The sequence below is a fragment of the Diadema antillarum genome, unplaced genomic scaffold (genome assembly GCF_040938485.1).
Source record: "Diadema antillarum isolate AM-2024a unplaced genomic scaffold, OU_Dant_1.0 seq00001229_RagTag, whole genome shotgun sequence".
Lineage (NCBI taxonomy): Eukaryota > Metazoa > Echinodermata > Echinoidea > Diadematoida > Diadematidae > Diadema > Diadema antillarum.
In genome coordinates, this window is record NW_027272017.1 from 1 (window position 1) to 24,287 (window position 24,287).

Consider the following 24,287-nt stretch of genomic DNA (forward strand, 5'->3'; position numbering starts at 1 on the left):
AAATACATTGGATACACATCTGACGCTGACCTTTCGACCTGCAGCAACCTCTAAGGAGGTGGCATACTTGACGTCTTTGATTTTGACTAGTCTCGCCACCAGGCCATGCACTTTGGAGCGGTCAAAGTTCTTCTCGGGATCCTTGTACTCAAACTGCAGGCTGGGAAATCTGAAACCAGAAGGATTGTCGTGGAAGAATTGTGATGGAAAGGATTCTTATATGCTGGATGTAGTATACACTAAAGTTGTACATTCATTGAAGATAAGAATTTGATATCAACAAAGCATAACTACAAAAGAAACTACCTTAACGGAATACTAACAAAGCATGATGATCATAGACATACCAAGAAACAATTGGTCACAGCAACAAGACATTGATTATTGTCAATGACATCCTGCAAATAAAGTCTCTGAATATGATGGAAGATCAAACAACAGAGATATACCTACACATTACCAACATCAATGAAATAAAGTCAAGGGGCTAAGAAGTTGACCTCAATTCATTTTTAACAGATCTATGCTCAAAAAGGCAAAAACATACTGTTTTATTGCAGCTCATTGTAGCATCATTCACTGAATTGCCTACTTTATCACTTGAAGTGTAAAACACTGACCTTTGACCTTGATCTTGTGACATTTGACCCCTTAACCACACCAAATCAGTTCGTTCTCGCATGGTTACACCTACAAAGAGATTCTTTACGATAGCTCTGGTGATAACAAGGTACTTCATCAAAACAAAAACGACTGCCTTTCATTCTGTTTGTCCACTAAGCAAAGTCTGGGGGCCTAAAGTATTGTGACTTTCAGCCCATCATGCTTACCTTGATGTGAGTGCATTGACCTTGTCGGAGAGGGCATCTACCTTAGCAGAGTGTGTTTTGTGCTGGTTCTCCAGGTCGTCCTCCCGGCCGTCTTCGAAGCCAAGTTTCTTCATCTCTCCCTGACAGACATACATTACAATCACAAGTTAGCCTCTTACTGTGTCCTTGTTTGGCTCTTGACTACAGTTAAAGGGATGGTATAGTTTTGGTTGTGGTCCTAATAAAAGGTGGGTCCCACCTTTTATTTAGGACCACTTTTTGGATACAGTGGCGTATCTAGGGGGGGGCAAGGGGGGCACGTGCCCCGGGCGCCACTCCTTGGGGGCGCAAAAAAACGAAAAAAAAAAAAAACGAAGAAGAAGAAGAAGAAAAAAAGAAAAAAAGAAAAAAAAAAAACTCGCCGGGGGGGGGGGGGGGGGGGGCAGAAAACCAAATCAAACAAGATAAAAACAAAACATGATGATCACACGGACATAATGACAATGTTTATTGTGTTCACACAAGAATTCCATGTTCTGTCAGCTGAAATACAAAAATTTTCGGCTCGCTCGCTGCGCTCGCTCGCCAAACTTTATATAAAAAAAGAAGGTAAGAACAAAACGTGATTATGACGCTGTAAAATGACAATGTCTATTGTGTTCACACATGTCATTTTATATCTTGCAGGCAATATGTTTCACGGAGCAGCGGCTGCAATTTCTTTCGTTTTGAAGCTATCGCCAATTGGATCAAAAGAAGGCGCCAACGGTTTCGAACATGGGGGGGGGCAGAAAAAAAATCAAGCAAGATAAGAACAAAACGTAATGATGACGCGGAAATATACAAATTTCGGCTCACTCGCTCGTACAATTTAGAGTATTTTTTTTAAGTCTACAGTTTGTTGGTATAAATCGTTATCTATAAGGCCGTCACTATATCTTGATTAGAATTGTGAGATTTAATAAGCAAAAAATGACAAGAATTCCATGTTTTGTAAGCTGAAGTACAAAAATTTTCGGCTCGCTCGCTGCGCTCGCTCGCCAAACACTCGCCAAAATTTATCCAAAAAAAGAAAGAGAAGAACATAAGAACAAAACGTGACGATGACGCGGACAAAATGACAATGTCTATTGTGTTCACACATGTCATTTTATATTCAGCAGGAAAATTGTTACACGGAGCAGCGGCTGCGATTTCATTCGTTCTGAAGTGATCGCCGATTGGATCAAAAGAGGACGCCAACGGATTCGAACATACGTGGGGGGGGGGGGGGGGGCGCAAAAAAAATCAAAAAAGATAAGAACAAAACGTAATGATGATGCGGAAATATACAAGTTTCGGCTCACTCGCTCGTACTAATTTAGAGTATTATAAGTGCTCAGTTTGTTGGTATAAATCGTTATCTATAAGGTCGTCACTATATCTTGATTGGAATTGTAAGATTTAATAAGCAAAAAAATGACAAGAATTCCATGTTTTGTAAGCTAAAATACAAAAAATTTCGGCTCGCTCGCTGTGCTCGCTCGCCAAAATTTATCAAAAAAAGAAGATAAGAACAAAACGTGATGATGACGCGGAAATATACAAATTTCGGCTCACTCGCGCATACTAATTTAGAGTATTTTTTTAAGTCCTCAGTTTGTTGGTATAAATTGATCTATAAGGCCGTCACTATTGATTAGAATTGTAAGATTTGATGAGCAAAAAAATGACGAGAATTCCATGTTTTGTAAGCTGAAACATAAAATTTTAGGCTCGCTCGCTGCGCTCGCTCGCCATAATTTATCAAAATTCATTACATTTATATCACCCTCAAAAGACCCCCTTTTAAGTGCTTGAAAAAGCATATCATGTGTACTTTGTTTAAAGTCCCTACTGGGATGTGGTTGGGGTTGAACACTTTTTCAGAAATTAGGGGCGCAATTTTCGCGCTCGCCCCGGGCGCCGTTTTGCCTAGATACGCCACTGTTTGGATATCAACCATTTCAAAACCGATTTTCATCAAATAAACTTTGAATTCCTCTTAAAAATGTACACTCTTTCATATCTTGTAATTGGTTTTGAATATTGGTGTTGAAATGGTTAAAATATCAACAATAACAAAAATGGTTTGAATGGGTTTTATTCCAACCTTTTACTCGGACAACAAAACCTATACCATCCCTTTAAGGGACAACATCACTTTTATATACATGTAAATTGAGAGAATGCATTTATATTAGTAGAACACATCAGTGAAAGTTTGAGGAAAAATCAGACAATCCCTTCACAAGTTACAAATTTTTACAGTTTCTGCGCAGTCACTGCTGGATGAGAAGACTACTACAGTTTATGTCGTACAACAATATAAGGAAAATATAGAGAATTTTACAAAATTTCATCCTTTGAAAAAGGTACACATTCCCTCAATTTGTGATGATGCAAGTCAAGTGCTCTTTCATTATGTGAGAAAGGTGAAAATATGTTGAATTTTCTTTATATTTTCTTCATATTGTATATAAAGGTGAACTTGTAATTTAAGCATATTACACTGTATGCAGTATTTTGTGAAAATTGGAGTCATCTTGCCATTATCAAAAAAAAATTAAAAATTGCAGCCGAAGAATCCCACTAAGAGGATGGCTAAATCCTGTCAGAAGACTGAACCTGGCTGTTGGATTTGTGTTCGGGTGGACAGTCATGTAATCTTTGGAAAATGATTATCAAAAATGACTTTAAATGTTTCATTGATACTGAAGAAAATATTCACAATTCTTTTTGATATCTAATTCAATTTGGATACCAGCATACACTAAAGTTAGATTTCACTAAAATCTTGAAGTAAAAGTTATCCTGTCGAGGACAGGCTGATTTTGCTACAATATGTATTTCCAATAGGCACTTGCCTGAGTATACTCCAGACTCGTCCTCAACGAGTTAAAATGAAAACAAGCAAAGATGCCCCCCCCCCCCCCCCCACCAAAAAAAAACAAAAAACAAAAAAAAAAAAAAAAAAAAAAAACTGGATGGGTAAATGCATGATATCAAAGGTCATGGTTTCGTGATCTTTACTTTAGTGGTTTTATTTCCCACAGCACTCACCTCCAGTTTGGCTTTACTCTTGAGGATTGCATCCAGGTTGGTCTTGTCCCTCTCGTACTCCTTCTCAGTCTTCTTCAGCTCTGCCTGCTTCTTCTTCAGCTCACTCTGGTCCCTCTTCAGTGTGCTCTGGGCCTGCTTCAGGTTCGTCTCAGCCTCCTTCATCTCAGACTTGCATGCTGGAATAGTATGGTAGTAATAGTAATAGTAGTAATAGTAGTAATAGTAATAGTAATAGTAGTAGTAGTAGTAGTAGTAGTAGTAGTAGTAGTAGTAGTAGTAGTAGTAGAAGTAGTAATAATAATAATAATAGTAGTAGTAATAGTAGTAATAGTAACAGTAGTAGTAATAGTAATAGTAATAGTAGTAGTAGTAATAATAATAATAATAACAACAATAATAATAATAATAATAATAATAATAATAACAAAATAATAATAATAATACATGTAATAATAATAATAAAATAATCATCATCATCATCATCATCATCATCATCATTATCATTATTTCATTATAACAATTATAATAATAATAATGATGTCTTCTTAATCCAGGGTAGCCTCTTCAGTGTTGCCACTGCTGTACCAGAGGTCCCTGCCATATCATTGTTACCCTAGTGTTGCCAGATATCAATTCATACACCTGGATCAAGAGGAACGTGGTGGATAAAAACATTTTGTCCAAGGTTGTCAGCACTGGGTGCATCCACTATACCACAGCGCATCCCCCCCCCCCCCCCCCCCCCCGAAACACGGTTATAATGAAATTCCGGTTACGACAAAGAAAAAATTCAGGCTGCAAAACTATCCGCTCTTTGTTTTTTATTGTTTAATTGTTCAGTTATGACGAAATTTTGATATAAGTAAAGAAAACTGCCGGTCCCGATACTTCCCTATCACGGGAGTCCACTGTATTTGCCTGAAATCACAACGGTAGTCTTAAATAGAATCCTTGGTTGAGGATACTAAGTAGTAAGTATTCAAAAGATTGTAGTAGAACCAACTGAATTCATATCATAACAATGACAAGATGACCATTAGGCCCTGACTATCTAAATAACATTGAAAGTGGACAGGAGACTCACCCATCAACTGATCGGCCAGAGTCTTGTCCTCCCCGTCATCGCTGCTGGACAGTCCGGCCGACACGGCCTGGAAGTGCTTCTGTGCTGCGGCCACACCCTCCTGCTGCTGCTTGCATTTCTCTTCCAGCTTGGCGTACCCTCCACTGAGCTTCTCAATCTCCTTCTCCTTGGCTTTCAGTGTGGCTTGATCCTGTGGATTGGACATATGAAGAGGGTTTATAGGATCACATAAATTGCTACATTCACTTTTTTTGTGAATATGATGACATAAATGTGACCCGCTACAACAAAATGATCCTAAAGTCGGGCGAGGTCGATTATTTGAAAATTGCATGACAATATTCCCTAATCTTTCTGCTTTAAATTGATATATAACTCATGTTATGAAAATAATCGGCTGCGGAGATATCGATGTTTAAAAGAGAGCATGTCGAGACGTCTGGGAAATCACCGTTTCGAAAAAAGCGCCCTGAAAGTTTTCCTTGCGACGCAGTCGCGATCAAGGGACACGCAAGTTAGTTTTCACCTACGGACAATAGAAGGTAAACCCCAGCAACCCCCGAAATGCTCATTCAAGCACAGCGTCGGCGGTCTCCTCTCCGACCAATCAGTGACCAGGATGCCAGGAGAAGCGGCTGGGCATAGCGCACCCCGCCCGCACGCTCCAGTCGACTTGGCAGTGTGCGAGCTTCACGCTTCGGTTAGCGGCAAGCAGCAAACTGACCAATGAGATCACTCCAGTCGTTGTTAGGGGCGGAGCCTATCTGTGGCGCTCAATCCAAATTTTCGAACCAGTTTCTGCTTCATTGAAACGCCAAAAAACATAGCCCAGAAAAACGCTATTTTTGGGTCTTTCCTTTCATCATTTTGCTTCAAAATTTCGACAGATGATAGAAGACATGTCAGACTCCAATAATATGTCAAAATCAGAAAATCGTAAGTTTTGACCAATTGTGATGCTCTGACTTCAAACTTGATTTTCACGGCTTCGACCGTGCGCGACTTTAGGACCTTTTTGTTGTAGCGGGTCACAAATGGTATCCCGGGGTACCAAATAAAAATCAACCATTTTGTTGAATTATCTTTTTTTTTTAAGGTTGAACCCTGGGTACCAAAAAGTGGAAAATTATTTTGGTGCTGGAGCTAGCGCGCACTAGCCACTGGACTGCACTGCATTGAAGCACATGCTATATTGCCAGCACAGCATACCATGCATGCATAGTATCACATGCAGTGGCATGGGAATGACTGTAGACAGGCACACACAGTGCATGCATTTCTCTGCGGCTGTCCTCGAGTGGACATGAGGTGGTGCTACACAACGTGGTACCCCGGGGTAATGCATGATGCATCAAATGCAATTATGGAGACTTGTAGCGATCTTTGTCTTTGCTAGGATGAAAGTGGGGGATATAGTAGTATGTAGAAATGTGGCCTGGAATCTCTCAACCTGTTAGAAATGGTACACAACTGACCTAATCAAGTATTGAACTATGAAACAGAATGATCTTTTTTCACATCCTCCCTTCACACAGGGAAAATCTAAAGATCTCCACCAAAGTCTGCTGCCATAGCATTGTGAGATAAATTAGCATGCAAATGTACTGCATTCAGGGCCAGTGTAGCCTAGAAATTTTTATCAATAAGTGCTGACACACAAATGATCTAGTTAAGATAGAAGAACTGAGAAACAGCTACATTTGTTGTGTCCTCCTGTCATGAAGCAAAGTTTTGCCCGCTTTATATGAACATAAGATACAGCGGAATGCACATGCTACAATGGGCCTAGAATGGTTGACTTATCACTGATGCTGGCAAAGAAGAGAGTTATCTAGCAGAAAATAAACAGAGTGAAATTTCTCGTGTCATCCTTTAGTGTAACGTTTGCTCCTCTCGGCTTATTACCTCCGCCAAGGGAGGAGGTTATGTTTTCGTTACCGTTGGTTTGTTTGTTAGTTCGTTAGTTCGTTTGTCCGTGTGCAAAATAACTCAAAAAGTAGAGAACGGATTGGGATGAAACTTGCAGGAAAGGTTGAGAATGACACAAGTAACAAACGATTAACTTTTGGCAGTGATCCGAGAACTTTGGGGGAATTTATGAAGGATTTTTGATATTTTGGCAAGTAGGGTCAATGAACTTGGGAGTTCAGGCTGCGCGTATTTGAGGTTTGCATGTGCGCACTAAAGTGCGTGCTCTAGTTTCTGCTAGGGCGAGGCGCACCGTGCAGCTGAGGGTTTGTGACGTAACAAAGGCTTCTATATTAGGAAATCGGGCGGTACGTATCTATATGGGTGGAAATCACTGATATCTCTATGGAAGAACAAGATCAGTGGTGGAAATGAGCTGCATGCTTGGCGGAGGTCTGCGCTCTCAGAGTGCTTTTGTAGTTTTTATACTGTTGTTTAATTTAAGAACATTCTTCAGTCAGCACTGCCAAACTAAGACGGCCAAAGTCTAATATGCAGCCAAGTGTCAAGATTTTAGTTCCTTCACATAAGATTGCATCAATTCTTACGTTGCGCTATCACCAGCATTCAATCTTGAAATTATGATGTTTGATGATTTTGCTAGATATTGACAGAACTGCAAAGCAACGCCATACAGAGAATAAATAAATCCAATCAAATCAAGCATGTCGAGCCAACACCTGCTTTTTGATTTGACCCCTCACCTCTTGGTAGCTCTTCTCGATCCCCTTCTTGTTCTTCTTCTCCTTGGCCATGGTTTCCTTCTGGTGCTGCAGGGAGCTCTGGAGCTTGGTGTCGGCGTTCTGGGCCTCCACCAGCCGCTTCTCGATGGCCTGCATGACTCCGCCCGCCTCCACGTCCCTCTCCTTCTCCAGCTCCTTGATGGCATCTGTCAGATTTGTCACTTTATCGTCGATCTGCATGGAATAGAACCGGAATTTGGAGAGGACTGCGTACATGTGGCGGTGCATAACAGTGTCTACTGTTAACGCTAGAAACATTCACGGCATGAAACTTTGGCGAAATGCCCAACTGGCATTCAATCTATTGTGTGGACAAACTCTTTCGTATGCATTCTAACTTTGCAAATCTTGGTTCCATGCAAAAATTGAGACAGTCTCGAGTATTCAAATTCTTCCGTCAAGATGTTTTTATTGCATTTGCCCTGCATTGACATAAATTACCACTGAATTGATTAGTGTTTAGTATAGTAACCATGATGACAGAAATCATACAACAATGCAGGGCAATTTGTCAATCAGTTGCAATAAAAACTTCTTGACAGAAGGATTTTATAAATTTGAATGATTATGCAGTACCCGCTGCATGCTGTAAGGATTAGAACCAGCACTTGCAGTTGATCAGAAGCTCAGTGGTCTAGGGGAGATGACGCCTGTCGGGAGATCAGGAGGTCGTAGGTTCGCATCCTGCTTGAGTATGTGTGCTCATGGCTACTACTAAACACTGATCAATTCAGTGCTTATTTATGTCAATGCAGAGTAATTTGTCAATCAGCATTAGCTACAAAAATATGCAAAAAATTTCTGGCCCTAAAGTATTCATTTCAGCAGAGAGGCTTATGCATTTCCCCTATTGTTTTGAGGATCATTTCTGCAACACTCAAATAGTATGTTGGCTACACGTACAGAATAGTCCGATCCTCCTTTGGATTGGTAGGTAGTTTCTGATTTATAGTTCAGACAGTTAAGGATCAGCATTCAGAGAGAAGTTCAACAGACACAATGCAATAAATTCAATCAATGTTACAAGCATCCTTTTCTTGTTACTTTCTTGACTGCATAAATATAGTTAAAATAAGTAAAGTGGTTTAACTTGATCTTAACAGGAATAAACAGGAACAAAACATAAGCAGGAATAAAACAGGAGTAAAAGTGGAAATTTTCGCAGTGTGGAAATCTTCGCACATTTCGCGCAACCAGTAGGTAGCCTGAAAATAAAAGCACACAATTTTTTTTTTTGCATGCCGCATGTTCCAGTAATCATTCCTGAATCAAAAACAAGGTCTCGGCCAAGTGCAAAAAAATACTCAAGCGAAAATATCCCCTTCTACAGTAGAAGTCATTATTCTGGGGCTCAAGGTCGTGATTGTCCCAAGATTTTACCTCTCGGAGCCTCTCCCGCAGGGCATTGGTCTCCTCGGCCACCTTGGCAAGGTCCTGCTCAGACTCCTTGGACAGCTTCTCGGCAGAGACAAACTGGTAGGCCACATGGAGCTTGGTCAGGTGGTCCAGCTCCCGCAACACCTTCTGGTACTCCAGGTACGAGGACCGCTCCTCGTTCAGCCTGGTCAGGGTCGGGGTGATCTCTTCGTTCAGGACCTGGGTCAAGTTGGTATGGTTGGAGGGAGGGGAAGGTTGATGAATTGACATAGAAAGTATATCTTTTTACCAATTGCTAGTTTCATATCTTTCATTAACTTAGAGGATTAGCAGATATCATATGAATTATGATGTAACAATTCTACCCGATGTACTGGTTGTTAAAGATGTATTGCTTTTGTTTTTTTTTCCTGATCTCATCACAAAAAGGATCTGACATTGGAATCCCATATTCCCATCCCACCCCACCCCCCCCCCCCAAAAAGGACACTTAGAGAGCAGAAAGCATCAAAGCTGTAAGAAACCCGTAAAGAGAGGAAATTGTTAACTCATATTAAGTGTTACAAAAAGAAGCAACTGCTGGTCCATGTGTCACATAAGCATCATCTGCTGTGTATGCTGTACATTTTGTGGTGTATTTACTTTTTGGCTAGTCGACAGACATTTGCCAAATTAAAAACTTGGAAAGTTATTGCCTCCTGTAACACGCGCACACTGCATATCATTCCAAGGTTGAAAATCACACTAACATTTCTTCTGAAAAGTAATAGCATTGATTGCTCATCCTGTCATTGAGGATCTTGATTTTGAATGCACAAACTCGAAAAAATTATCTTACAAGTTCCAATTCGCAAAATATCATACTTACAAAATATATGGTGTATTCATTACTTCTATTATTCAGTGTGAAGTGCATTTTCATTGTTTTTTTTTTGTAAAGAGGGATTAATGACAGAGCAAGAGACTTTTTGCAGTAATTTTTTCAAGGTCTTTCACATGGAAGAGTGCACTGTCATGGCAACTTATCTATGCAAAGTTACATTTATCTGTGATATTTCTGATTTGGTCTGTTTGCTGACATTTAATTGAATCGTGGTAACACATGACAACAAAATGTTTGCAATCAGTGCACTCATAGCACATATCAACCCAAAGTATCCCAGCTCAGGCTTCACAAACACACACACACACACACCAACAATTACCGATTCTATTTCCTTAAGCTTGGCATCCTTTTTCTCAATTGTCTTCTGAGCCGAAGCTTTCTTGTTCTCATACATCCTGGTTCCCGCAGCCTCCTCAATCATAGACAGAATCTAGTTTCAAAGAGAATGGAAGATATACAATGTAATGCTATAAAAATCACGGTCGAAACTGTCACTGAAAGACAAACTTCTGTATTATATGAGGTTCCAAATATGAAATCTTATACCCAGGAATGCCAATCTTGCACACAGCATTACAGTATGCTGAGAGCTGAAAAAGCATACTTTTGACAGAAAAAACATACTTTAACTTTCCTGCCACAGACATACAGTACTCAGAAATACAATTCAGGAAAGACAGTACTTTCTGTAGAAAGCTACAGTGTCTTTAGCCAAAAAACAATACAATAATCATACTGCAATAAAGTAACAGTTGGCATCTTTACAATTCCATTTATACAAGAAGCTTGGCACAGGAGTGCTCTTGAAATGCTTTGACTTTATGCCCCTTGAGTTTGTTCATACAGAGAGTCACAGTCAATCACGACTAGACATGAAGTGGCTGAGAAAGGAATAATTGTAATGGTAACCTTTGCGAGAGAAGGGAAACTAAAACACACGAACTGTTTCTCCAGCACAAGCAACACACCACTTCCGCAAACTTCTAATCGTATGTGACCATTTATGCAGAGTTTATACTGCTTCAGGAGCTCTCTTGAACCTAGCCTCGAGAGGGCACAACTTTAAGAGCATTTCAGAGCCTCTTCCACTGTTCTTATAGTTTAGAGCACATCTGGAGTGCATTATTAAAATGTCCTGCATAATGGGGTAGTAAACAAACATACACAAACACACACACACACACCCACATGTATATAAAAAAAATCATGAAGAACAAATCGTCGGGTGCCCGTGCATTGGCCGCTAACGCAATTGTATTGCATTAGCGGCCAATGCACGGGCACCTGACAAAATTTATCAAGTAATTTCATGGCAACTCACTTCAGGCGGCTTCATGTTCAGCACCTTGGTTATTCGACCCTGCAACAACAAAACACAAAGGATGTTAAGAGTGAATTGAACACACTAAGAATAACTTTTCATATGACCAAGCACCTACACTGTAGCTTAACAGCCTACCAAGCTTTTTCATTGTTTAGGATTCAATATTAAAAATCCTCTAAACTACACCTAGTTGTGATTAACAAGGCCATTCAGGAGCGCAATATGCCTCAGTCCAAACAAAAGGCCATGTTGACACAAAAGGGAGTAGATGAGTTAGGCAGGGCTCCACACTAACTTTTATTTTTGGTGGCCCAAAGGCAAACATCCGACCTTTTTTGGTGGCCCGATCAGGCCACCACATTCTTCATTTCTGAAATTTTGGGGACCCAACGTGCGTTTTTGGTGGCCCCGGGCCACCGTTAGTGTCGAGCTCTGAGTTAGGTAATATCTAATCATTGACAATATAAGTTTTGAGATGTCTGTGCCTATCGACACAGAAAGCATTCCAGTGTGTGTGCCAAACAGCAAACAAAGCAATGTAAGAATTATGGATTACAGATCATTACTTTCTTAAAAATCTTCACAGATATAATCATTCTGAGTCTTGGAATTTCTCCCTCTTCAGTCTTGGATATTTGTCTTTGAAAAGTGGATCATATAAAATGCAACAGGTGATCCTGTATCCTTGATTTAAGCAAACATGAGTAACAAGTTATGGTAATATATGTAGGAGGGTCTATGACCCCTAGACCCTGTTGACTGAATACAGATAGCAAAGACCAGGGCCCCGTCTTATAAAGACTTGTGATTGATTCAAATCAATCACAACTTTACGATTGAAAGCAAATCCATCTAATAAAAAGTTATGATTGAAATTAAGACGGAGAACTACAATCTATCGATCAATCACAGGTTGCAATTGATTGCAGCTTTCAAGAGATTTGTGATTTATTGATTTCTATCACAAGTTTTATAAGATAGGGCCCAGCAAGTATACTGTATACAAAAGTGTACGCTACATTGTACATGTATATTTCGCGGGGGTTTCATTTTCGCGAATTTCGCGAGCCGAGAGCTATTCGCGAAATTAACAACACGCGAAAATATCACCTTCCAAATTGAATCCCTTGCTTTGATGATACAAACATTTCAGTACTACTATACCATGTCACGGCTTACCGAACAGACCATACTGGCTATCAAAGCTTGTTTATACATACATGTATAGCACGTCCACATCTACTTACGAATACTGTGGAGAGCCAATCCATTATTGCAAGGGGACCACTCGTCAGAAATCTAGCACGATGGACTTCATCACTTCAAAAATGTTGAATTCTAACTTACTAGTTCGCAGAGTTTGGTAAGTTTTTTTCATGCAGTGTATAACTAGTATCATTCTTATTTGCTGGTAAGTTGAAATTCACACTTTCTTTGCCACTTCATATTTTCTCTGGTCCCCCAATCGCGAATTTAACCACTCGCGAAAATGTGTGACAGCAGCAATTCGCGAAAATTTATGTACACGAAAATTATAGCGTATACGGTAAGTGACTTCCAGTAACTTTTTTACCGGAAGGCATCTCAATTTCAAATACAAGGTAGGAGGTAAGTTTCTAGAAAAGAAAGGACTTTTCAGCAGAACAAAAAAAAGATGTTCAAAGAGCAAACAGCGACAAGTCTAACAGCCTAGAAATAGTATCAAGTTAGCACCAGACTAGGTCTCTATACAGGGTAGGACCAACCTGCATGATAAGGAAGTGTGGGTTGTTGACGTTGAGCTGCACGCTGCAGAAGAGGTCCTGGACTCGGCTGTTGTTGGCATTGCTGCCATTGATCAGGTACTTATTTCTGCCTCCAATGACAACCTGCGTACAACATACGTCAACATCGAAGATATCTAGCAACATTTAATCAATTCATGTATGCAACATTCTAAAATAATTTGATTAAAAGACAGTATTAGGCAATTGTAAAGGTCCAAAATCTTACACAGTTCGTTCAATACACATACATGTAACAGGTGGTGAGGTGGTATGCATTGCACTACATTGAACTGTTGTAAGATGTTGCGGTGGGAATCCAATTTGAACAGCAAGTCACCTCTGTTTCATCCTTGTTTAGTAGGAATCCATTAAGCTATGAAAGATACTTAATGAGAACAAAACAACAAAGAAATTATGATTTAAAAGCCTAAGACAGTTTCAATGCATCATGTCGCGATGTGTATTACATACACTGTACACATGTACAATGTATATGTAATGCAACTGATGATCATATGAATTTGTATACCATGTTTAATTACAGCCACATGCCATATGAACCAACACATGAAAATTCACATCTGTACACTGAGGAGAAACATCTTCACTCTGCGTATTTGACAGACAAGATTGAAGGTAATTCTGTGCAGAAGTTCTAAGCTGAACATGGTCCACATATATGTAGCACACTCTAACACAAAAGTGGAAAATTGAGCAAAGAAAATGGGATTCCATTGGGATCCCATTTTCTTTGCTCAAATTTCCACTAATAAACAAGGAAAAGTAGAAATTACGCGGTGCGTAACGTGTATATGTCCCCGCCGGAAGTAGCATTTTGTAGCAAAATGTGCAATATAAGTCAACAATCAAGGTCAAAGGTCAAAGAAGTCAAAGGTCAAAATTCTGTTTAGAAGTTTTGAAGCCCTCACCTAGTGCCATCACATAAAGCAAACGGAATCAAAATCGGGTTAGAAATGGCGAAGGAGTAGCATTTTGTAGCAAAATGTACAATATAGGTCAAAAATCAAGGTCAAAGGTCAAAGAAGTCAAAAGTCAAAATTCTGTGTAGAAGTTTTGAAGCCCTCACCTAGTGCCATCACATAAAGCAAACCGAATCGAAATCGGGTTAGAAATGGCGAAGGAGTAGCATTTTGTAGCAAAATGTACAATATAGGTCAAAGGTCAAGGTCAAAGGTCACGACTGAAATTCTGTGTAGAAGTTTCAAAGCTCCCATGTAGTGCTATCATATATAGCAAATAGAATCAAAATTGGCTCATAAATGACAGAGAAGTAGCAAATTGAACATTTTGATCACACACGGACGCACACACGGACGGACGCACAGACGGACGCACGGACGGAAGCACAGACACACACACGTACGGAGCCCGTTTCATAGTCCCCTGCTCGAACTCGTTCGGCGGGGACAATAATGTTCATTTCTGGTCAGTTTTTCTGTTTGCGTTTGTCACAAAAAGTTTTAGTTACTGACCTGTCTGGAGACAGTGATTTCATCGAAGCTCTCATAGCCCACGGGACTCTGCTTCTTGTTGCGGTTGTCGAAGATGATCGTCACTGTTGCCTTGGTAACACCAGCCTGTCCCCCTTTGTACACAAGTTCTTGTAGGCTGCCAGCTCTCACCTATGGCAACAATGCAGTTCAGTAATAAGACTACACATAAGAGACTGAGCAAATATTACAATATCATTTTTTGTTAGGACAGTTTTGAATTGAATGGGGTAAAAATATCCAAATGTAGAAGTCTACGTATACAATTCTAATTGTAATGTTGCATGCGTACAAAACTAATAGACAAAAAAATAAAGAATTTAATTATGATATATAAGACCTAATCTGAAATCAGGAGGTAAAATGTAGGGTACAGATGTAGGTACGCCTCAAACTATGAAATATAGAAAACTCCTTTGTCTGGACTTACAGTTAAACTCGCAAAAGTCGATCTTCTCGGGACTGGGCAAAACACATCGACTTAGGCGAGTTTCGACTTGTGCGTAAGTCGAAAAAAAATCGACTTACAGTTACACCACGCGTACTATGTATAATGTACATGTGTGTCGTCTACTCTGGAGCCGAGAGCTGGAGCGGTGTGCCCGATATGTGCCCTTCAGCAAGACACTTTATCCACACTGATGCAGGCCAAGGCTCCACACTAAATTTATTTTGGTGGCCCGATCGGGCCTTTATTTTTTGGTGGCCCGAAAAAAAAAACCAAGCAAAACTAGATCGGTCCTACTAAACATAGAAAAATAAATATTATGATACAGGACGGCACCCACGTCTAAAATAAATAAATATAAAATTTAATCATCTTATACCGTTATTCTGAATTCTAAGATTTAGCAAATAGGCTTATTAATTATGGTGCACTGTTTGCCAATAAATGTTCAGCCTGTTTTTAGATTTGAGCCATATTTAAATGCTGAGGAAAATAAGTGCAGCCGTTTTTCAGTATTTTCAGTGAGGTACCCATCCTAATTTGACTACTTTAAAGAATCTTTTCCCCTCATTGAATATCATTGTTTTTTTAACCATGAATTGTACATATGTAGAAATCTGTTGTGTGAAAATTTGAGCAAATTTGAGCAATAGGAACTTATTTTTTTATATTTTTACAAACTGCTGAGCATAAAAAAGTGCGATACATGCCCATGTTATACTGCATGAAGGTCATTAAACCCGGGACGCTCCGTGTACAGTTGGGGCTGGTCGCAGTTAGAAGGTCATATGATAAGTGTTCAGTGTTCATATTTCAATGCTTGTTCAATTTCTAAAGATATCATAAGCATAAACATAGTATTTTGGCTTGATATGTCATTGTTTGAGTGTCACAGCTTGGATATCAACTCAAGTCATCATAAATCTCACATTCATTCTTCTATCTGTTTTAACAAATATGAGAATTGATCCAAACACTGTGCGCACATTCAAGGTCAAGCTGTACAGATAATTTTTTGATGAAAAATATCGTATCTTCCAAAGTACCAGCCCTAATTTCATTAAAATTTGTAATAATGGCACTACATGTCTGTTACCTATTCCTGAAAGTTTCGCCTCTTCACTCTTTGGCAAAAGTGAAATATGATAAAATATGTAAAAGTGGTTTTATTTGAATTCAAAATAATGCCTACAAAATTGATCATACATTTCGAGAAGTGAAAATATGAAATTTATTCATATAATTTGTGATATGTCATGGCTATGTGCTGGTGGTGAATGAAAGGGATATTTATCAGGAATATCTAACAGCAATATCAGATGAAAAAAACATTCTCCTTTTTTTAAATGAATTTTTCCAATATATTAGTCATTTCAATGTAATTCGACACCCCTAATTCAAATGCTAATCTATGCGCAGTTTAATGCAAAATTTTGACTCTTTCTTTACATGTAATGTAAATTTGAACACTCAGCTACAACAAAAAAAAAAAAAGCATTTTCACCAAGTGTTTTCATTTTTACCCTGTTACACAATTGCATACTCTGATTGTGCTATTGACCTTTATGTTAGGGGTAATATCATTCCCCCTGACTTTTGAAAGAGAGAAGTCGAGTGTTCTTTTATTATGTGAGAAAAGTGAGAATATCTTGAATTTTCTTTATGCTTTCTTTATATAGTTGTACTCATGTGACATCACAAGCTATAGTAGTCTTCTCATCCAGCCGTGACTGAGCAGAAAACTTCAAAAATTCTTAACTTTTGAACGGATTGTGCGATTTTCCTCAAACTCTCATTGATGTGTTCTACTATTTATGATGTATTGCTGCATTCACCATTGTTCACTCAACCCACATGTCTATGAAGGTGAACTTGTCCTTTAAATCCTTTGAATGGCCTTCTACGTGTACTATTACGTAGTAGTACTAGTATTAAGTTTTTCAACTTACTGGGCATCATCGTAAGTAATTCAGGTAGGTAATCAAATCAATTAGTTGAATTAAAAGGAAGTTAACACTAACAGTAAAGTTACAGCAGTTTTGCTGTGAGTGTGACACTTTCCTAGCGGTTTTCGTGCGAAATGTGTTCATTCAAGAGGAAAGCGAGGTCAGGTCAAAATGAAAACAGTGTCAGTGAGTTAATTGCACCCGTCTGCTGCGACTGTAAAGGCAGTAAAGCTGAATTGCTGTGAAGGTTAAACGGTACGGGCGACCAGCCGTTATGTTATGTAGGCCTAAGTAAGTAACGTTAACCACCGTTTTGGATTGGGTTATTGGAGCCTACGACTGAGTACGAGTAGCCCGACCAGACGCTGTTACTACGCTATGCGAAAACAGACGTACCATGTACAGTGAATGGGCCTTGTATAGTTAGAGTACGAGTAACTAAATCAATGGTTACTTTACTTCCAGTATGTTAAGACTTCGGCCACCGTTTTGGGCCTACGAGTCGTGCGACATACAAGAACCACTCTCGTGCATGTGCATCATGTGCATAGCATGATAGATTAGAATTGTGTTCAAAATGTACGAAATTGTTCCAGTTAGGAAAGGAGTTTATTCTTTCTTTCGGCACTGTACTGTACGCCGTTAACAACAGAACCATTTAGGAATCACGATATAGATACTAGATGCCTACATGAACAACAACACTGCATCGCCATCGGCTTCATTCAACAAAATACCGGTACTGCGTGAGCACACAGCAACCATGTCCATAATCGTTAGTCCCACCTGTGTTAAATTTGATATTCCAAGGAGAAAACATATCGAATCGAGGATGTTTGATTTTCCAGAGCCGTTCAAGCCAGTGATTGCGTTGAAGAGTGGGTCAAATCCTTTAATCTCAGTCCTTTGAGCATAGGATTTGAAGCCGTCGATGATTATTTCCTTAATATACATGATGGAAAGTGTAAATTAAAGCATAGAACGCAGTGGAACTTCGCTGCGTTCAAAGCAGAAACAGATTTGGCGGTTGAACTGTGCGCATGCGCAAATCAGTTTTTTCTTTGGACCTAGTCTCGTACGATCGTTATCCCCAGACTCTGGTTTGACGATGTATGCAAACCAGCGACCGACAAAATGCAAATTACACAGCGTGTCGTGTCTGTCTAGTGTCAGCCATAGTAATTATACTTGCGCATTATTTTTTTGAATAATTGACCGCCTTTCAAAGCATTCAAAAAAAAAAAAACGCGTACGTATATAATTATGTGGAGGCATAGGGTGGAACATCCTATTACCGGACGCTTTTCTTTGTGGCTTTGAATTCCGTACTCATAGAATGAAATTTCGGCTAAAAACAACACCACTTATTCACAGACTCATGGAAATTACGAATTCAGCCAACTTACGTCATTTCTTCATTCCAGTTTTTAGAAAATATGCTTCAAACATACCCCTCTAAAAATAGTGGTTTTTAGCGCGGTGCAAAATCGCATTGTATTACCGGACGCTATTTTCGTAATCGAATAATCGAGGTCTTTCGCACCTAATCCTTGCACCAGAATCACAATTCATCCCACAAATCACCGTACACATTCTCACCGAGCGGATGACACACAAAAAAATCTGCAAATGAAGCTCAAATTTCGTATTTTACAGTAAAATGTCTGTCTTGACCATTTCGAACAGTTCACGCAATAAAACCTTGTGAGAATTCGACAACTGGTTAGAGTATACGTGCTTTGTCTATGGGAGCTGCACGCGCGGGTGATGAGTTTCGTGCCCCTTAGCGCACAACTATTCCGCATCGTTCGCGTTTGAGGACGATAGCTACAATTTTTCCGATATTGATCAGTGAACTTTTGGTTCTAATAGAATCTTCAGCATTTTTCCTGTATGTGAGTGGGATTTCATAGAATTTCAGTCGCGAAATGTGATTCAAACATGCATAAATATTAACTATAAACGAGGTGCGGGTCACTCAACTATAAATTTGAGGTAAAATGTGAATTTTTTCGTGTTTTTACATTTTTATGTGGCGTTCTTTGCGATTTCGGTCCACACAAAGTTCTGTGAGGCTAATCTACGAAGTCTCGCGCGTACAGAATGTCATTAGTACGCAAAAATGTGCGTGTCCGGTAATACCATGGTGTCCGGTGACACCATGCTTGCCCCTACTATATATGCCTTGCCTTATAAATATTATGTCTGCTATAGATACTAGTACACTAAGCCCACGCTAAATCAATCATACAGTTATTACCAGAATTTTTTTTTTTACGCAGATTACTCAGATTTCTTTCTCCCTCTCTTATAGCATTGCAAGTCTAGGACATAACTTATTATTTGTTGGTAGTCCTTACCCGCGTTGTTGCTTGGCAGAAGAAGAGTCTAGAAAGAGGAGAATTGAGGAGAGAAGCAACATATGGGGGTTGTAAGAAGGATAAAGAAATGAAGACTGGGGGACCGTAATGGGTTGGAAGTTGATCGTTATCCTGACGGGCGGTAGAGAGAGAGTCAGTGAGTGGTAAGGATGATGGCTAGAGTGAGAATCAAGTAAGATGTTCGGATATCGTAATTGGGAGGACAAAGATGAAATGGAAGGGATCAAAGGGTAAGAGGGAGGAGTTGAAGGTTGTAAAATCATTGAGGAGAGAAGTGAAGATTCATGAAGCCAATGAGAAGAACGAAGTCGGCAAGCAATGTGGACTATGGCACGCCTTCGGGACTATTCATCCTTTCTCCGTTTGATTCCGCGTCACATACACGTAGGCCCTAGTCCATGTGGCGTAATACTGATGTAATTTTGCCTTCTTTCTTTTGCATTTTTTTTTCTCGCAAGAAATAATCTAGAAGAACTTTGCGTGTAGGACACCTATAAGTCAATATGAAACTTGGCTATCGTATTGTTTGTTAGCTTCCATTGAAAATGTTGTCTTGTTTAAGTGTTTCTTTATTACTCTACTTTGATTATTATGGATAACTTACCGGACTCTACTCGGATTGATATTTCCCTGAATAAACTGGTTGGTTAGCAGGAATGATTGAGAAATGAGTGCTATCTCGGTGCAGCTTGATTCTTGAAGCTACTCTCTCTAAAAAATAAAAAAATAAAAAAATCGAGTGAAAATATTCACTCTTAAAAGAGTGAATACAAAAAGAGTGAATTTAGAGTGAAAATGGAGTGAATTTTGAGTGAAAATGTTCATTTTCACTCGTTTTAGAGTGACTTCAGGGATCACTCCAAAATCTTGGAGTGATCCCTGAGGTCACTCCAAAATGAGTGAAAATGAACATTTTCACTCAAAATTCACTCCATTTTCACTCAAAATTCACTCTTTTTGTATTCACTCTTTTAAGAGTGAATATTTTCACTCGATTTTTTTAGAGAGTAATATCAACACTGTGACCGATTGGGACGAGCTGATTTTGTTATACACGTTTTCCATTAACACCTGCCGGGTTACACTGCGGACTAGTCTTCAATGTGTATTAATTATCCAATGATGCGCTTTGAACGATGCGGAGAAAATTCACAAGGGAGAAATGCTTTTCACTTTTATCACTTGAGATTAGATTAACAAAAGTCGGAGAAAACAACTGTCAAGCAAAACAGAATGTGAGTCTTAAAAAAAAAAAAAAAAAAATGGATGAAATTCAGCGGCGGATCTAGAGATATAGGGCGCGCCGGGAGCGCGCCCCCTCTTTATTTTTTGTTTAAAAGAATAGAAATAAAAAGAAAAAAATGGGTTGGGTTCGTGCGCCCTCCGTTAATTTTGTAAAGGCGCCTCCCCATTACGGAATTCCTTGATCCGCCCCTGAAATATTGTTCAGCCCTGACATTTACAGGCTAAACCAATTGGCAGCGAGATCAGAATAGTTGCCGTCCATTAAAAATGCAAAATGGTGACTATTAGACATTCTAATGGCGCATGGTTTGTCAACGTATTAATAATGTATACATGCCTTTTATCTCATTATAATTCATAATTGGAGCGATAATGGAGAGGGCCGCCATTGTAAGCATAGCTTGAAAAGATGGCCGGCCGGAGGAAAAGGTAGGGAAGTATACTAGTGTCGTAACAATACAATACAATATTATACAATACAACACAAATTCTACTGCGAAGATGCAGGGGAAACTAAACTCTGATGTGTGATGGTGGTGGATGTGCGTGCAAGTGCTAGAATGTGCACAAGGGCAGATATGCTGGAATGTAGAATAATAGAATTGGTTTGCTGGAAGAGGGAACGATATGCGATGTTGCTATTTGGGAGACCAACATTAATCATATGAATTATTTGTTTTTAATTCGTATTTGAAGTATACTGTAATAAAATGTGCTTCTTTATTTACTCGTTTGCTTTGAATGAAAACAAGGAGGCACATTGTTTCAACTCCTCAGGAAGAGTGTTCCATAGTATCCGGACCGTGATGTCTGATCGACCTTTGAGCAAGTATAGAAGCTTTGGATTACTCAAATGAAAATCATGGGAACGACGGGTTGGGTATGAGTGAATATGGTCATTGGTTACTAAGGCATTATGAAAAAATGGTAATAAATTTCGAGTGTGTTTATACATAAATAAGGCAGTTATGAATATCATGGGCCTTTAGAGTTTTTAGGCGATAAAATATGTGATCAGTGTGAGCCAAGAAATTTGAGTGTGTGCATATACGAAGAGCCTTTTTCTGAAAAATAAAAATTGTGTTTAATTTAGTTTTGCTACAGTTGCCCCACACAATATTGCAGTACATTACATATGGTAAAAATAACGTGTTATATAATATTATTAAAATTTGATAATTAATTAAATACTTTATTCTCCTTAAAACACCAGTTGTTTTAGATAATTATTGCTGTAGTAATATTCTGGACATGAGTATTCCAAGTTAGATTGCTATCTCGGGTCACTCCTAGAAACTTGGTTGAATGTTTCTCAGCAATGTTTATATCATCAATATAAATACTTTTAGGAAGGGTGGGTTGGAATATTATTGAAGAGTATGAAAATGTATAAAACATGTCTTATCAATATTCGATGAAAGCTTATTACTTATTACTTGCCTAATTCCATATTAAGTGTATCAGTCAGTGTTGCAATATCCTTGTGAGAGTAAAAAACGTTAGTGTCGTCTGCAAATAAGATGAAGTTCAAACGGGGGGAGGAATTGATAATGTCATTAATGTAAATCAAAAAAAAGTATAGGGGCCCGAGGATAGATCCCTGAGGGACACCACATGACACGTTAGAATATAATGAGTGACTAGATTTAGATACAACATATTTGCGATGACTTAGATAACTTCTGAACCATGACAAAGTAATCCCTCTGACGCCGTGATTATGTAATTTTTCAAGTAAAATGTCATGATCAATAGTGTCAAAATGCCTTACTAAGATCCATAAAAACTCCAATTATGTGTTCTTTTTTAGTAAGCGCATCAATAATTTTGTCGACAGATTTGATTATAGCATAATCAGCAGAAAATCCTTTCCTAAAACCAAACTGATTCGCATTCAATATATCATTTTCAATCATAAACTAGTAAAGACGCTTGTAAACTACTTTTTCTAAAATTTTCGATAAAACAGGCAACAATGAGATGGGTCTATAATTTTTCACCATTGATGGATTTTCTCTTTTATAGATGGGGATAACTTTGGCGATTTTAAAAGAGTCTGGATACTTGCCATTAAGTAGGGATAGATTAAATATATTGGTGAGAGGGGCTGCAAGGGGGTAAATTATTTTTTTCAACAAATTCACCCTTAAATTATCAGGCGCACAGGATTTACTACATTTCAGAGATCGAACAGTATCAATAATTTCAGATTCATTAATTGGAGTAAAAAAAAAGAATTTGATTACTTTCAGATAAATATTCTTTATATTTTTTGATATCATGGGAATAGATGCTGCTAAAGAAGGACCAACATTTAAAAAAAAATTGTTAAAAATATTTGCAATTTGGTCGGGATTGGTAATGACATTATCATTATGAGTAATACTATCAGGACATTCCGTAGAATTCTTTTTGAACATTTCATTAACAGTCCGCCATAGAGCACTTTTATCATCCTTGTTAGATTCGAGTTTATTTGAAATATATGATTTACGTGAAACTCGAATTAAAGTATTTAGTTTGTTTCTATATGTTTTACACCTTTTCACATTTTCAGGAGTGGGTTTTCACAGAGATATTTTATAAAGACGGTTTCGAGTAAGAATGGAATGTATAAGACCTTGAGTAATCCATGGTTGACGGGCTCTTTTCCTTCCATTTCTTTTGGTAGTTAGAGGAATATGTTTATCATAATAATCTAAAAGTTTTTGTAAAACAATTTCATAAGAAGAATTAACATCTTGGAGTTCAAAGACGTCATTCCATTGTTCTTCAAATAAATCTTGATTCAATGAATCAATATCTTGTGGTGTTTCATTTCTATGCATTTTCAAGTATTGTTTGGGTTGGCGGCGTATTGGGGTTGTTGCAGATTTATCGTTACTCATAAAAATCAGTAGATGATCGGATATATCTGAATAAAGAATGCCGTTCGTGCAGGTTTCAGTAATAACATTAGACAATATATTATCTATTAATGTTTTACTATGGGTGTTGTTTATTCTGGTGGGTTTATTAATGTGGGGATGCAGTGAGTTGGAAAGTAATCATGGAAATCTCTAATGCATCACGATGCGTCACGATGAAAGTTTTGCAATCACTTCCGTGCGGATGTGAATTAATCATAATGCGCGTGAGAAGCAAAACAGCTTATAATGCACCGCTTTATGAAAGAATAGTGTGAACTTGCAATAAATGAATAAATGAATAAATGAATGAATGAATGAATAAATAAATAAATAAATATACATACATACATACATACATACATACATACATAAATTAGTAGATTAATAAATAAATAGATAAGTAATTAAATAAATAAATAGATAGATAGATAAATAAATAAATAAATAAATAAAAATCATGCTTTTTGCTAACGGGGAGGCCTGGGAGTGCGGGGTTGATCCCATGACGATGGATCGTGACAAACAAACAAAACAAACCAAGACAGGTAGGTCTTCACAATATTTGCTGCAGCTCTTGTGCAAAATCGACTGAAAAGAAACACATAATGATATTGACAATAATATTGATAATGATAATAACGATAATGATAATAATAACAATAATGATATTAATAAAATGATAATGATAGGCCTAATAACAATTATTATTATTATCATTATCATTATCGTTATTATTATTATTATTATTATTATTCTATTATTATTATTATCATTATTATTATTATCATTATTATCATCATTATAAAGAA

General features: G+C 38.3%; 1 protein-coding gene across 1 annotated transcript; it reads right to left on the bottom strand.

Annotated features, from left to right (window-relative positions):
• Window positions 1-30: 30 nt before the first annotated feature.
• LOC139745006 (structural maintenance of chromosomes protein 2-like) lies at window positions 31-17,939 on the bottom strand (the record flags this gene model as incomplete). Its single annotated transcript, XM_071655412.1, has 11 exons — window positions 17,730-17,939; window positions 14,532-14,681; window positions 13,018-13,140; window positions 11,270-11,308; window positions 10,268-10,378; window positions 9,066-9,281; window positions 7,647-7,859; window positions 4,975-5,164; window positions 3,891-4,066; window positions 831-949; window positions 31-169 (listed from the first exon to the last, which is right to left on the bottom strand). Coding segments are annotated over exons 1-11 (1,644 nt in total), but the record flags the coding sequence as incomplete, so codon positions are not given.
• Window positions 17,940-24,287: the final 6,348 nt, after the last annotated feature.